At 37.7% G+C, this 16,615-nt stretch overlaps 2 protein-coding genes across 3 annotated transcripts; both read right to left on the bottom strand.

The window, feature by feature from the left end:
- Positions 1-646: 646 nt before the first annotated feature.
- Positions 647-4,308, bottom strand: ppie (peptidylprolyl isomerase E (cyclophilin E)). Its single transcript, XM_044143337.1, has 10 exons — positions 4,211-4,308; positions 3,753-3,851; positions 3,627-3,670; positions 3,520-3,546; positions 3,354-3,435; positions 3,176-3,276; positions 2,240-2,363; positions 1,234-1,419; positions 1,007-1,149; positions 647-856 (listed from the first exon to the last, which is right to left on the bottom strand). Exons 1-10 carry the CDS (start codon positions 4,239-4,241, stop codon positions 788-790), a joined length of 906 nt encoding a protein of 301 aa, XP_043999272.1. The 5' UTR covers positions 4,242-4,308; the 3' UTR covers positions 647-787.
- A 739-nt stretch (positions 4,309-5,047) lies between these two features.
- pabpc4 (poly(A) binding protein, cytoplasmic 4 (inducible form)) lies at positions 5,048-16,541 on the bottom strand. 2 transcript variants are annotated; one of them, XM_044143336.1, is made up of 16 exons: positions 16,256-16,541; positions 15,979-16,180; positions 12,717-12,910; positions 11,563-11,678; positions 9,428-9,567; positions 8,879-8,973; positions 8,660-8,797; positions 8,060-8,155; positions 7,688-7,957; positions 6,473-6,563; positions 6,284-6,379; positions 6,063-6,193; positions 5,888-5,978; positions 5,678-5,808; positions 5,475-5,596; positions 5,048-5,389 (listed from the first exon to the last, which is right to left on the bottom strand). In XM_044143336.1, the coding sequence occupies exons 2-15, from the start codon at positions 16,169-16,171 to the stop codon at positions 5,498-5,500; spliced, it is 1,881 nt and encodes a 626-aa protein (XP_043999271.1). In that variant the 5' UTR covers positions 16,172-16,180; positions 16,256-16,541; the 3' UTR covers positions 5,048-5,389; positions 5,475-5,497. The 2 variants fall into 2 exon arrangements, with proteins under 2 accessions (XP_043999271.1, XP_043999270.1); XM_044143335.1 differs by having other exon boundaries at positions 15,979-16,541.
- Positions 16,542-16,615: the final 74 nt, after the last annotated feature.

Raw genomic sequence — 16,615 nt, 5'->3', positions numbered from 1 at the left:
TGGCTTAGCAACATAAGTCTCTTCATTAAGTCTCTGGGGAATGATTGTAAATTAATGAGTACTTTGTTCGTATCCTTTGTGGATATAATTTGGATTATAGGCAACTGATAACTAGTGATGCAAGCCAGTTAAAACATTTTATTATTAAGTCAGTGCAAAAAGATGGTAAACATTTATGCAGGACAGTGAAAACTTTTGAAGGAGCCAGACTTTATGTGGGTCTTTCAAAGTTTTCCTTCAAACTTTGTATGATCCGTCACTCAACTTCTGTCCAGTTCTTGTCACTTGGATAAGGCAGAATTTTGTGTTTAATGACCAAAAGGGAAGACAAAGATAAGGACAACAGAAAATAATTGAGAGCTAAAACAACTGATAAGTATTTAGAAATCAAGTCTTAAGAGGGCAAAGGAATTAATAAAAGAGTTTTAGCATATATGTCAAACTGTCCTGATCCGTTTTTTTGATATACTGATCTAAAGAAACAGGAACATATTGCATTTTTTATGACAGTTTGGGTAGATCTCTCTCCTTGCAATTGAAATAATTTTTTAAAATTAGTAATGATAACACCTCTTGCACAGTCTATATGTAACTCAAGCATAAATTATAACATTGCAATTATTGAAAAATGCATACCAACTTGTGATTTAGTTATAAAAAATGTGTTTATTGAAATATTTACATAACAAAATGGATTTCCGTTAAAAAAATTGTCTTAGACAAACATCTGTCATCAGACACAGACAACCAAGCAAACACTGTTTTTGTTGATTTTTTTTTTACTCATTCATACATATTCACCACAATCTGAGATGATCACTTTCTGCTTTGGTTTGCCATCCTTCGTTCCCTGAGCCTGGAGGAATAAAACAAAGTCAGGTTACATTTAAATCCAACTTATTTTAGTTGGAACCGCATAAACAAAAATCACTGAATGCATATTCTTTATGCTGGATTAGAAACCTGCATTTCAGTGAAATAAGCAGATTGTGGCTTGATTTCTTACTTCCATTGCACGCAGCACATCCATCCCCTCCACCAGATCGCCAAACACAACATGTTTCCCATCCAGCCAGTCCGTTTTGTCTGTGGTGATGAAGAACTGAGAGCCGTTTGTGTTTGGCCCAGAGTTGGCCATGGAGAGTTGCCCTGTGTGAGCGAGCACGCAACTTTAGCCAAACATTGTTAGGATCAGAAAAAAAACAACTATTCACTTAGTGCTAGATTCCTTACCTGGAGCTGTGTGTTTGAGGACAAAGTTCTCGTCATCAAACTTTCTGCCATAGATGGATTTCCCGCCGGTGCCGTTGTGGTTGGTGAAGTCTCCTCCTTGGCACATGAACTGAGGGATAATGCGATGGAAGCTGCTGCCTTTGTAGCCAAACCCCTTTTCATGTGTGCACAGGCAGCGGAAGTTCTCTATCGAATTTAAAAATAATGTAAAGTTTTAGATAAACACTATATTAAATCTTTAGTTTCATTTTAAAGCTGTAGAAAACTGGTTTGTGTTTTTTTCCCCCCATTTCTTTGGTGCATCAGAGAGATTTCCAGCAGGCTTGAGTCATATTTCACAGATTGCTGCTGGAATTTGGAGGCATCTAAATGTCCACCTTTATCCTAATGTTTGGGCTTAAAATGTTGAGATGGCAACACTAACTGCACATTACTGTGAAATGTTGTAAGGCAAGATCATTTTACTTATATAGCACATTTTCAGCAACAAGGCAATTCAAAGTGCTTTGCATGATTTAGAGGAAATACAAACAAAATAAAAGAAAAGCAAGAGAAAAATAAAAGTATAAACGTATGGAACTACATATTGGTTCCTCATGTTTAATAAAAATGTATAAACTAGGAGGGGTTTCTCTGGATTCATGACTTGATAAAACTAGATGTTGGTTCTCCTTGTTTGATTCTATAAAGTAGATGGTCCTAAATGTTGATCTAAGGTAATGAGTAGTTTCTCTGGATTTTAAGTTTCTTCTAATTCCTTAAGTACATAAACTAAATGTCCCTGTTCTGGGAGTAGTATCTCTGGAAACCACTGCAGATGAGATGCTAAAGACATCTTATTTTGTCTTTTTGCTTTGTGTCAATTAGAAACTTAAAAAAATAAACCTACACCACAGAATCCCACCACACAGAAAAAACAGGACAACTGGTAGCTAAGCAAGAAAGAAAGTTCATCCTTACAGATCTGTCAATCCTACAACAACATGTTTAAGGAGTTTGTACAGACCTACTGTCATTGGAACAATGTCGGCCCGGAGGAGGAAGCGCAGTCTCCCTGCTGGCTTGTTGCCGATCTTTATATCCATGTAGACCTGTGGATTCACTCTGCCCTTCTTAGCTGGAGGCTCACCCTGCAAATGATTAATTATTCTCCACTTACTTACTGTTATAAGGTAAATAAGTGGGTAAATATGTTTTCAGTCTTATCCAGTCTGAAAACATAGATCAGGATTCATATATACATTTTAAATCAAATTCTTAAAGAGTTATTAGTTTCAATTTAGTATTAGTTTTATTTTAGCATGTTTTAAAATGATAAGTACAATAAATTTATGACAGAAACGTCTACATTAGTCAGATTTTAAATATGAAGCTTGTAAAAAAAAAAAAAATTGAAGCAGAAACACTGGTGCATGTAGGAAAAAAGCTGTAGGAATGACAAGAGACAGTAGAATGGACTAATGGAAGGAATGATGATGAGGAAGGATAGAGAAATGAAGTGACTGATAGATGTGGGTTTTCAGAAAATGTGATCTTGAACAATATCAATAACTAAAAATTGTTTTATTTTTCCATCGATTTCCAGATGCAGTAATTTCTTAAATCAAATTAGCTACTTTTGTAAGGTAATTCAGTAATTTATGCAATCACAATCACATCCTTCATAAGAGATGCTGAAAAACATCTTATCTGGAAGCAAATAAATGTATCTGATCTCATTTAACTACGTTTACTGAATCAAAGAAGACATTATCATCCTGACATAGCCATACTGCTACACACAATGGTATTTACATTTGTAACTATTTAAATTAGAATATGATCCAATTCTGTTCACATTAGCTTTTATAATTTATATTTTGAATTTGCATAAAAGCGGTGACCAACAAGGAAACCCACTTATGAGACATGTAAACTATTAAGACAAGGAAATGGCTCTTACTTCCTGTGTTGTGGTGGTTGCTTCTCCAGATGCTGCCTCTGCCTCAGCTTCCTCTACCGTTTTCCCTGAGAATTTCTTCAGCCAGTCGTCATCCGACCACACTATGGGGAGGAAAAATATTACAGAATGAAGCAAAAGAAAATAAAAAAAGTTCAGAGTGGAGTATAATTTTCTGTACCTGGTCGAGAAGAGCCCTCTTTGATTCTCATTGGCTTTGCAATGTTGACACGGATGGTCCGTCCAAAAAGCTCAGACTCATTCTGATTAGCCAAAAGCAAAGAAGAAGCACGTCAGCAACAACTCTCAAGGCCACCAGAGAGTAACAGCACACTTTTACTTCTTACCATGTTATCGATAGCTGCAGCTGCATCCTGCACAAGAAGAAAATACCCACCAGTCACCTTATAAAGAAACACGCCTTAAATCGCTATATTTCCATTCCTTCACATACCTCTGCCAGCTCAAACTCAATGAATGCAAATCCTCTGTGCTTTTCTGAAAATTTAGCACAACACAGTAATTAGGCCTGGATCCACCGGCACTTTTAGTAAATGTAACAATAAGTGTGTGGATTTACCCGTTTCATAGTCTAGTGGTATCTGGATGTCTATGATGTCTCCAAAGGGAATAAAAGCTGCATGCAACACCTTTTCATCCACCTCCTCAGCCAAGCCACCTCACAGAAAACACACATTACAGACACTCAGCTTATACACAATAATAATATACTGTTTTTATTGATGTTAGAGGTTTGCCAAGATTCGGCGGTGAATGCCAATCTTTAGCCTTTATATCATAACTAGTGATGTTAACAATACTACATTAAAGTTAGAAGATGTTAAAAGGTTGCAGCATTTGGTAGATTAGTGCACATTTTCTCTGTCTACATGTCTTCTAAAGGCACAAACGCCGTCTTTGCGCTCTCTTTTTACTTTCATGAACACAATTATAAGTGAAGTAGAACAATATTCCTAAAATACATAAACCATAAATCACATGATGCACTTTTAAAGTAAAAAAATCTAAAAGACTCACCGACATACAGAACTCGTTTGTTGGCCGCCATATCAGACGTAACCTTTCAACTATGACCGCTTCCGCTGATTGGTGGACTGAAAGTAAAGCCCTCCTCCAGAGTGTGCTTTGCTACAGCGCCTCTTAGTGGTCATCCCTGGAACTACCACTTACGTTTATGATCTTTTTCAGTTTGTTCGATCGACTTAAGTCAGTGGTGCTCAAAGTCGGTCCTCGAGAGCCGGTCTCCTGTTTTACTTTGTCTCCGCTAAGTTATATAAAACGAAATTTTAAATTGTTTACACAATATTTATATTGTGATCACTTTCAGTATCATTTTGTCAAGACTTCAGCATATTATAAAAGTATAAAAATAACTGGTTATTTTGACTTTTATAATCGTATGCCAACTATCATAATACATTTAATTAAATTGCAAATATATATGTATTTTCGTATGATATAATGATGATTATTAAAAAACTTATTTATTTTGTAAATTACTATTTCCTTCAAAAATATTAACTTAAAAGTGTAAGCTAACTAGCATAGTAAAATACACACTATATTTTATTCTATGTTTCTTTACAAATACATGACATGGAAGACATTTTTAAAAATCTTCAAAACTCTTAAAATGATAATGTTTATTTGTTTACAGTTGCTTTACAGTAATTATTTCTGCTGTTCAAAAAAAATCTGTAATTTTCAAAAATTTAAGAAATTCCAACCACTTATCAGCACCTAAACCTGTCACAGCAATACATCCTATTCAATATGAGTCATGATCCTTGACTTTATTCCCATTCAAAATACCTGAAGTCAAACTTGACTCAATAAAACACCAAGAGACTTATGTTTGTTTATCATCCCTTTATTGACAATTCCACACACCCATGATAATTTGAGATGGCTAAGAAGCAGATCATTTTAAAATCAAAGTGAAGCCTGCAAGCAAAATAAAGAACAAGATTCATGTTGGTTTTGGAAAAAAGGTTTCTGGCCTTTTCTGATCAAATATGTCCTGTGTTCCTCTTTCACATTAACGTAGTGTGCAGTTTAAAAGTATATTGCAACTAGAAACATACTTGAACAGGTTTTAACATTTTTTTCTTAATTTAAATTTTTTTCTGATATTTTTGCATAAGTTATTGTAGGTACTGTAGTGTATCTGTCCATCCTGACTTTGATTTCTCAGTCCTGGAACAACACAATGAACTCATTAGTACCACAATGTAATTCATTTGAAATTATCAAATATGATTAGTTTTACTGTTTTTCATACCAAGTTAATACAGTATCCGGTTTTTAGGATGTAGCAGCAGCAGTAGTCGCCATGCCACCTACTTTCTGAGTAGCATCCTTCTTTGCTTGATGGGCCTGCAGCACTGCAACAGCTTCCTCTACCTGAACCAATCAAACAGGAAAGAAACAGTTTAGTAACTTCATGGGGAACATTCTTTGTTCTAGGCAGGATAAATAAGGTACCTTTGAACGGAGAGACTCATGCGACTCCAGCATGTGCAGCAGCTCCGAGTTGTCGATTTCCAGCAGCATGCCAGTGATCTTTCCTGCCAGGTTGGCATGCATGGCCTGAATCAGCGGGAACAAACGCTCCCCTGTTTTAAAATGATAACAAATTAGTCTCAAGAAAGTCAAAAGTCGGTACAGTTTGTTCGCAGCAGAACAAAGTCATACCTAGCATCTGTTTCTGTTCCTGAGGCGGCGCAGCAGCCAGCATGGAGGCCGTGAGCGGCTCCTGGCCCTGAACATGCACAGCTGGCTGAGTCTAAACGGGATGGATGAGGTATTTTAGAAAAGAGTGTTTATAGATATGCATGCTTATTCTGAAAGGGAGATAAAAAAATAATACCTGCTGTACGGCAATTGGTTGCACCACTTGGGGATTGGGGTTACGGACACTAGTGGCATATTTGTACGGCGGCATGGCCCTGGGGCCTGGAACTCCCATTGACTGACGAGGACCCATGGTCTGACCGGCACCTAAAAGGAGAGAGGTAAAATAAAAACAAAAAAGTACAAATTTAAATAGCAGACACACTGATAATAGTCACTTTTCATAGCAAAGCAGACCTCGTGGACCCTGTGCACCACTGCTAGGAGTCATGTGTCTGAGATTGGCTCGGGGTCCAGGCTGACGCAGCGAGTTAGGCATTCCTTGGAAACCGCCTGGGATCAACACAAGCAGAGATCGAAGAGGCAAAGTATTTCTACACTATGTTGAATGTTTACTTGAATGTTACGGAGGCACTATATGCTCACCTTGACCTCTACCACCTTGTTGCTGCCACCGTGGGTTGGGCCGCATCTGAGCCAGCTGGTTCGGTGCATAGTATGTGGTCCTGTTCTGTGCCTAATAGGGGCAAGAAGGGAATTAAGGCAGCAGTTATTGGGGGATATGTCTCTATTGGGTTCTTACACCAAGAGACTAAAATGTTTGCCAATTCCTGTAGAAAAATAGCTTAATCATATTCACATTGGATGGAAAGAGTCTGTGAACATCAACAGTCAACTCTTGAAATGAAGATTTTCAGGTGGATTAATGTGGATTTGATTGGTTTATTCTAACACACAAACATGCTATGATCTAAGCATGCTTGTGCAAGTTGTGTTGTTATCCTACTAGAATGTAATCTTCCTTCCCAGTTGGTGAAATAACCAACCAAATAGTTGGTTATTTCTATTTTTGAGGTCTTTAGCAACCTCGAAGATATTGTCTTCCAGTCTTGTCCTGTATTTAATTCCCTCCATCCAGCTCTTAAATCCGACCAGCTTTCCTGTCCCTGCGCAACAATGAACATCCCCCACAGTGGGGATACAGCATAAATATTGACATATTTATTGTCAATATTGTTTATTGACAATAAACATCCCCACAGGACTTTTGTGGTGCTGCCGCTATATTTCTCTTTGGGGTTGGCGTGTTCAGGTTGATGTGCAATGTTGTTTTTTTTTCTTTTTAAATGACCACAAGATTATATTTAGGTGTTATCTAGCTAAAGAAGTTTCTTGTACAATGCACATGTTGTGTCTACTTTCACCAGTGGCAGACTGCAAACAGGAGTTTTTAATACTTTTTTTTCCTTTAAGAAAAACTCTTCCATAAATGCTAAATTTGTGAAGTGTACAACTAATAACTTTACTGTTATCAGATTGTTCCACCTGAACTGTGAATGTCTGCCCGTCCTCCATCATGCTATGGACCTCTACTTCTTCTTCTGGTCAAACAGGACATGTCTCACTATTTTGATGGAAAGACGTCCAACTATAATTTGCGTTCCAATGCAATGCTTAACAATAAAAAGTAAATATAAATTTACACATTTAACCACAATACATGCACAAAACTATTATGAAACTTTTATTTGTTGCCGGATTTTCTAAAGTAATACTACAATTTTTCCTTACATCAAATCGGCTCATTCTCCTTAATTTACTAGTTGGTCAGTTTATCAATTCAGAAAGTGATTCCCTCACCTGGGGCACAGCAGGCATAAAGTAGCCACTTGTGGGCTGGAACTGATTGATGATGGCGTTAGCTGGCATGGCCCTCATGCCTGCAATACGTTGCATGTACTGGTTGGTGAGGTGAGCTTTGCGCTCCTCTTTGCGCTGAGCAAGAGCGACGTACAGAGGTTTAGAGCCAACGATACGGCCGTTCATCTCTGTCACAGCCTTGGTGGCCTCCTCAGGCGAAGAGAAGCAGACGAAGCCGAAGCCCTTTGAACGGCCTTCTTCTAACATCACCTAATGAATAAACAAAGGTTCTAAACACACATGCGCAATCACAGTGCAGTGCAGATTTGTTTCAGTTGAGGTGTAATAATCAGTTTAGATTTTTTTTTTCACCTTAGCACTTGTAATGGAGCCAAATGGAGAAAACTCCTTACGCAATTTTTCATCATCGATTGTGTCGTCAAGGTTCTTTATGTAAAGATTGACTCCCTGATGAAAGAATTTCACATTTCAGTTTCAGATATTAATATAAAGTCAGTAAAAGCAACATTTAGTTAAGTCTAAAACCAAGTGTACAAAAAACACAACACACAGTATCGTATTTATTGAATACAGATGCATCCAAAATGGAAAATCTTTGTTTAACACTAAATTCACCTCATCATCTAAAAGCTTGTAGAACCATCTTTAATAATAATAACTTTCTGTTGTTGTTTTCTGTAGGAAATCATCAGTGTTTCACATTTACTCTTTCTCCAACAATATTTCATGGCTTCCCTTTATGATCACACGCAAATATGAAAAAATAAGTTGTGCTGCCATATTGATCTTAGAATAAAAATGCCTTCTCCAAGTAACCCCTTCAAATAAACAAATGTTCATAAAAATCTTGCCATGCTCTCTCAGGCCTGGAGAGCCTGAAACAGAGCTCTAGAACCCAATGAAAAGAGAGTTCAACTCTTGTTCTTACCATGAATATGTGAGGAAGCTCACCTGATACCGACTGATTCGTTCTTGTTTGAGCTGCTCAAACTTCCTCTTCAGCTCCGCCTGCCGCTCCATCTTCTTCTGAGCTCTGCCCACAAAGACAGTCTTACCATTCAGATCGGTACCATTCATTTCCTCCACAGCCTTTTGGAAGAACAAATATTTAAGTGAGAACATTTCCAAAATCAAGCATAGCCTCTAAGGATCCCTGGTAATTTAAAATACCTTGTTAGCATCCTCGTGTTTCTCGAAGCTAACAAACCCAAAACCCCTAGATTTTCCGGAGGAATCTGCCATCACTTTCACACTCAGGGTTTTACCTGCAAATGTGGAAAAGAGGAAGTGAAACTAATTTCATTGTATTGTCTTGGTATATAACATGATATGCAACATGAAGTAGCACATTATGAAAAATAATCGCACATAATCGGTATTTTAATTTTGCAAACAACAGTCTGAAAATGTGGTGTGCATTTCTTTACAGCTTTCTGAGCCAGAACATTTTAAACCCACCTCTTTGGCAATAACATACCTCTTCCCCAAAGACTGGATTTGTAAAGTGCACAACTCAAAGTTTTCCTGTCAACAGATTCTCCCACCTTTACTTGAAAATAAAATCTAAACCATGAACCATTTTCCTTCCATTTCATAGTCGTATCACTCCGTGTTGGTCTATCATGTTTAACCCCAGTAGAATACATGGACATGTTTGGGTGTAACCTGATAACAGTTAACATTAAACAGCTTGCAAAGCGCTTGTATGTGTCAATTTACCATATTTTTCAAAAAGTTCCTTCAGTCGTTCGTCGTCCATGTCATCACCAAAGTTCTTGATGTAAACATTAGTAAACTCCTTGGCTTTGGCACCGAGTTCAGCCTCCCGTTCTTTTCGAGATTTAAAACGACCCACAAACCTGAACAAGCAACATGAGGAGCGAAACACACCTTTGTAAAAAAGTCTCAACAGTCCTGAGATATACACCAGGCCCAATCTCTTTGTTTTATTTTCATAAACATGGACAACATCCATTGGACAAACTGAATCCAAGATTTGATTGTGTGACTCTTCATTCTCAGGGTTGACTGTGAAAAAAAAGGAAATAAAACACATCCAGCATCCAAAGGCAAGCATAAATGATGGCATGCTGGACATAACCATGTCAAGGTCTTGGTCCGAAACGTGATGAGGAGGTGGATGAAGAGAGCTTGAGGAAAACTCTCACAAGTTTAAAGGGAAATCAGATGCAGACTGAACAATCTTATCTACCTGGTTATGAGGACCTCTCCCCTTCAGCCATCCTGTATTGCATATCGGCATTCGATCCATCACTAAAACACACGCAGACACACGCACACACACGCACACTCACACTCTAAGATGAATGACCAGCAAGTGGACGATAAGGGAACAAAGAATGTCTCTGGTGGGAAAGAGTTTTTAGTTGGTTATTTCTAAGTTCGGCGGGGAATAAATGATGAATTAGTCAATATATTTTCACACAAACTCACCAACTCAAACAAAAGAAAAACCATATCATGTCAGTTCACTCATGTTTCAAAATTCAGGAATAAAAAAACAATGCCCTGCAAATGCATTCATAACCACTGAACATTTCCATATTTTGTTAGGCAACAAACTCAAACTTCAATGGATTTCACCGTGATTTATACCAACACAATATGGTGCAAAGCTACAGTGTGAACAGAAAATGAGTTTATCTCAATTATGTTTTTGTTCTTATTTTCTTTACAAAGAATAATGTAAAAAAGAAAAGAAAAGAGTCATGCATTTATATTCATCATGGGAGTAGAGCTGCCAGTGGAGAAGTTTGCTTAGATGAGGAAGGAAAGAGCTGTAATAGTTGAGGAAGTGTCTATCCTTAAGTGTTTGCTGCAAGATGCTGCAGCTCTTGTATAAGACTGCTGTGGAGAGTACGATCTGTTCTACCATCAGCATCAGAGTTAGAGACTTAAAAAATCTCAGCAAACTGAAAAAAAAAGGCTAAGCTGTTTTTGAGAAATGCTCAGGGGCCTCAAGACAGAACTGCACAGAGAATGGTGCTTTGTAAAAGAAACAACATAATGAATAACCAAGAGTATCTTCTTACTCATAATAAGCCTTGCAGTCCAAAAATCTGACCTTTATGGAGGAGCTGAGTGAAAAAAACTATTTCTAAAAAAGAAAACATAAAAAGTCCCATTTGCAGTTTGCCAAGAGCCACAAACATGTGAAAGAAGATTCTCTGGTTTTTGAGATACATGCAAAGTGCTATGTGTAGTGGAAATCTAATGCCTCACATCATCCAGAACCCAAAAAGTATGTAGTGGCAGCATCATGTTGCGGCATGTTGCTTTAATTTAACAGGAGTCGATGAGATGAATGAACGGTTGGAGCTGAATAGTCTTGGAGGAACATTTGTTAAAGGCTCATAAAGCCATGAAGATTGGATGGAGATTCACCACAAGGCAGGACAACAATCCTAAACATTCAGCTGCAGCAAGAGCCTGTATGAGATCAAAGCGTGTTAGTCTGACTGGACCAGTCAAATTCCATATGTCTTCACAATCCATGTGAAGACACATACATGCTCCATGTTTCAGACTTTTATCTGGGGAAAAAAAAAAAAAAAACTGAAAATTATGTATTATTTGCTTCTTGTTGGTGGATCACAAGCAATCTGAATAACATACATTGAAGTTTGAGTTTGATTCAGCATGACAAATGCAATAAAGTTCAACGACTGTGAACTTCTGCAAGGCAAAGTGAATAACAGTCTCCGCATAACGTCAACACACACAAAACTCTTGACGCCTGGAACTCTAATTAGGGTTGATAACATGTATAATTCACTTAGACAAACTCATGGTAACGGTTATAAAAAAATGAAAGGGACTGATCAGACACTCACACCTTGCGGTCATTCAGAAGCATGCCGTTCATCTTGTCAATGGCGCGATCTGCTGCATCCTGCGTCTCGAAGTGGACAAACGCGTAGCCCTTTGATCCATTTTCATCACACACCACCTTGGAAAGGCGGACAGAGGTATAATGTCTTCAGGAATGCAGACAGCTCTCAAGTTTTAAAGCACAGACTGAAGAATTTGGAAGGACAATTGTATGAGATGCTTTAGCACTACTTTGGAAAGCTACACTCAGTTAGCCTAGCACAAAGAGGAGTGCTAGGATACAGTAAGCATGGCTTTTTACAATTTACATACTATGTGATTGCTGTGTAAAAAATCTAAGTCTTTATGTGCAAGCTTGGAGGTTTTATGATGTTCTCATTTGAAGTCTTTATTTTTTTTGGACTCTATTAGTACTTCTGTTTTGGACTCTTTGTTTTGCTATAGTATAACTTTGATATAACATTTTTTTACTTTGTATCCAAGTTTCCCCATTATGTGACACTGGTTATATTTGGCACCCTGCTTTTTTACTGAACTTATTGAAAAATATGTTTCAAATTGGAATTTCATGTTCTTTGTTTCAAATTCCCTTTCAGAAAAAAGTAGTTTGTTCCTATTGATGCTAAGAAAAATATTGCAAAATATTATTAAACAAATAACCAGAGAACTAAATATCCAATAGATAAAATTTAGAGCAGAGCAATGGTGAAGGATGAGAAATGTTTCCAGACTTGTGTGAAGTTTTGGATGTAGATGGCAGTTTAGGTCTTTTGTTCTCCACTTTACCTCTTCCCTTATTTTTTAAGTATCCAATTGTCGGGTGTAAGAACAGAAAATATGGGAAATTACGGCCAAATTCCAAGGAGAAAATATTTTACGGAAAACTATTCATAAAGACCGTCTTAAAATTTAACCAACGGATTTGGCTATTAGGGAGCAGAAATCAGAAATGTATTTGGTACTGCATTATAGAATAAAGATAAAAGTCCTTTTTTTTTATCTTTGTCCTTTACCCTAAAAATAAACAAACAAAAATTGTTCATATTGTTAATAACAAAAAACTTAGATCACAGTTCTACATTGCGTAAACCCAACACTGATTGACTTAATCTGAATACAGATATTAAATAAATATTTACTTTTAGAAAGACTCTACCTTGCAGGATAAGATGTTGCCAAAGGCAGAGAAGGTGTCATACAGGGCTTTGTTGTCGATGGACTTGTCAAGGTTCTTGATGAAAACATTGCCCACGCCGGACTTCCTGAGTGAGGGATCTCTCTGCGACCACATGATCCTGATTGGCTTCCCTTTCACCACATCAAAGTTCATGGTGTCTAGGGCTCTCTCCGCTAGAAAGAAGTGAAGAGAAAGGTCAAGTTTTGCTACTTTTTATATGTTTACTCAGAAAACATACTGGAACATTCTGGGACTGAACAGTTTGTTTTTGTCCCATACTCTTTCCATTTCCAGATAATACTTTAAACATTTTCCAAGAGTTGTCTAAAGTTCAGCAAGTCAAATCTAACCATGCTTTTAATATCTTTATACATTATCCCTGACTTGTCTGATCTCTTCTTTGGTCTTCAAGACACTCTCTAACAAACCTCTTCAAAGAAAAATTGTAGTTTGAGGCTGAAACATGTGAAAACCTGCAAAAGTTCACAGGTTATGAGTACTTGTGGAAGATACAGTAAAGATATTATGAACTGAATGCACTGCTTCTATTGTACCAGTCATTTGGTGCAACAATAATCATAAAGTTATAATTTAAAACCATTTTGCCTTTTTTTTCTTTCACTGTGGAGAATCCCGGCTGCAAGCAGTGAAGCAGCAGTGAAGCAGGCGGCTCATGAGTTATCTGCCAGCAGCTGGGACGAGTGTGGGGCAGCTGCAGTCGGAAAGCTCGCAACACATGTCTTTCTTTTTGGACAAACCACATGCCTTGAAGTCAAAACAAAACTTTCAGCTCATATAGTTACGAACAAATACGTTTCGATTTAGATTTTTCTTAGTGCAGTCATCGACCATTGCTCTGTGTGCCCAGTAACATCAATTTGTAGCTGTCTTTTGCTTCACCTCCCATGTCAATGTGGGCTCCCGTGCTAAACATCCTTTTGTTCAGGAGCTACACACACACACACAGAGAGGGGCTCTCCAGCTGAAAGTGTCTGGTAAACAAAACGGAGCTCCCTTGCGTCTGCTGGCATCAGCAGTTTGGTTCACAATTGTACTTCCCAGCCAGCGTGCTCACAGAAGATGGCATCACAGGGACTTCTGGAAGATTCTGAATGGAAATTGTAGATCAAGAGCTGATAGACTAACGTGTTAATTTAGTTTATCAGTAGGTGTAATCAATGTTGTCTTTAATAACCAGTAACTGTTTGTCTCAAGTGTTGTACAGCAGGCACATTTTGGGCTGCTCACATGTGAGAGCTATATTTAGAGAGGGGTCCTGTGTGGCATGTGTGCTGGCATGGAGTGGGAGTAGAGCGTTCTTCACCATTGATGGGGAAGAGAAACATTCAACAACACCACTCGGATGAGAAACGCCACAAGTGAGAAAAAAAACTCCAGAAATTACATATACTACTTTTTTGATTGCAAAGACTCTCCTAAACCAACTGGTTCTGAATAGGAATATCAACCAGTTGTTCATATTCACACCAACGAATCCTGAAATCTATTTACACACCCAACAGATACAACCTGCAGCATAACTCATTCGGGGCTTGCTCACTGCCAAGCACCTTCCAGGAAACAAGTTTGTCGTCATCCATCTCTGGTGGGCTTGAGTCACAAACTCAAGCGTGGATAAGCTGTCACAGGTGTTTTGTGTTGACACAACAGGAGAAAAGTTCACACAATGTAGACAGTGTCACCAAGACCCCAATGGCAACCGCAACACCTGCTACCTTTCCTCTCCGTGCCTGATATGATCTAATCCTATAGACTGTGAAAACATTTGCTGATACAGTTGTTTATGCAGACAGTTTTACTTACCTCAAATCATACAATGCTAAACTTGTTGTAAAGGTATTTTTTAATTATGTCAGTTTGGGGATATCAATACTCCAGTGGCACCACAAAGAGGGAGGGGCAGTTGTCCCAGCCAGGCAGCATTATATTTAATTTTTTTTTAACTAGCTTTAAGATAGCAGAGTAAATGTTTCAGTAAGTTATAATATTCATTTATTTATTTATTTATTCCTAAAGTGTGACCATTGTGATTATGGTTCAGTTCTTGACACCACCACCATCCCAAACGCTCTTAATGTATAAATCATTATCAAACATCAGAAATTAACTCCTGTATTTGGGTTTTGGTGTGCCATGCTAACATTACCCCACCCTGCCTCCTACCATTTGTCCATATTTTTGAAGCCTTATTACTATGTGCCCCAATATTCAGAGAAGAAGCTGTATCATACTTTCTCAATAAAAAGAAATCAATGTTCAAAATATTTACATCCTCAATAATTAACTGTAAACAAGAAATGTCATCTTGAAAACATGCAGTCTCTTTATCTTCTTAACCTCAAAAGTGTTTGAATAACTGTCCATCTCCTAATTGAGATTTTGCTGTCATTTATTATCCACTGATGTTAACTAGTGGATGTGACGATTATTTCCTGAATAATCGTCACAAAACCTTTAGCACATAATAGTCCATGTGTTTCAGAACTTACAAGGTATTTTCCTGAAATGTACAAGTTTTAAATTTCTAAAAGTTAACAAGTACTTTCTGGACATTTCAAACATAAAACATCTATGTTTTAGGATCACACCTGGTACACGTAGAGAAAGTAAGAGCAAGTTAGTGAGTTCCAGAAAGTAAATATTTCAGGAAACTACCTCTGAATACTGAGAAGTACCAGGTAGGCTGTTTATAAATACAAACAATTATAATATAACCATTACAGGGTTTATACTTTATAAAGTATGAACATTATAAAGTTCATACTTTAATTTTATAATGTAGTGCCATCAAACTTATTTAAAAAGGAAAAGTTGCACGATTTCATCCAAACAGAATAAACCATAATAAAAGGCAAATCGACAGATTCAAAGGGGAGAGGGAGGTTCTGCTGTGCTTGTAGCTTTTTCTGCCTGCTTAGAGAAGATGTCCATTTAAATAGCTAATTGCTTGGTGTAAAGATAATGTCCCTTTTTGAGAGTACGTTGCTGCCTTTTAAGAATAATTACGTGAACATTTTTTTATTGGGTTATTTTACAAAATGCAAGAAATGAACCTGAGGCGAAAATCCCCAGTTAAGAGTGCAACAAACTACCTTTAAATTAAAAATATACATATATTTACATTCATTATGAGCATCAAGTGAAAACATGCCAAAGTTTTTGTTGTTGTTTTTTCAAGCCATGCTCACACTGCACTGAGTTGCTTCAAGTCACTCCTTACCGTCAGCGGGCTGCGAGAAGTTCACATAAGCATATCCGAGGGAGCGCCGGGTGATCATGTCTCTGCAGACCCGAATGGAGAGCACCGGTCCGGCGGGGCTGAACTTCTCGTACAGCATCGCCTCCGTTATGTCTGGGTGCAGGTCGCCAACGTAGAGAGAAGCCATCGGATAACTCCCCGTCGCAGTGTTCATTTCTTAGAGCTTCCCCGAATACAAATATATACGCTATTAGTGAAATTGTCCCGAAACAGTGAACAACCCGGTTCCTAATCGTACCTCAGTTTTCCCCGATTATTATAAGAGCTTCCGCAAATCCAGCTTCTTAGAATAAACCTTGAGAACTTCTTTAAAATCCCACCTTTGTTTGTTTATATTTTTTAATTTTGCTATTTTTTTAAAGGTTTGTGTTTAAGTATTTCTGCGTTTGTTTTTTATTTAGATTTTGTAGATTTTATATTTTTTTATGCGTTTTTATTTTAAGTTTTTTTTTTTTTCCTATAACGGTGAGTTGGACACTCACGGTCGTTTTGCGGCCGGGGAAAGAGACTGCGTGAGGGAAGCATGGGCACTTTATAGAGAGTAGCGGTGCGGAGGAAATAGTGGTCAGGGTCAAACCTGGGATAGGAAAAACACACA

The sequence above is a fragment of the Gambusia affinis genome, linkage group LG16, assembly GCF_019740435.1.
Source record: "Gambusia affinis linkage group LG16, SWU_Gaff_1.0, whole genome shotgun sequence".
Taxonomy (NCBI): Eukaryota; Metazoa; Chordata; class Actinopteri; order Cyprinodontiformes; family Poeciliidae; genus Gambusia; species Gambusia affinis.
The sequence above is the reverse complement of the archived record's forward strand: the minus strand, read 5'-3'. Positions and strand labels throughout refer to the sequence as shown.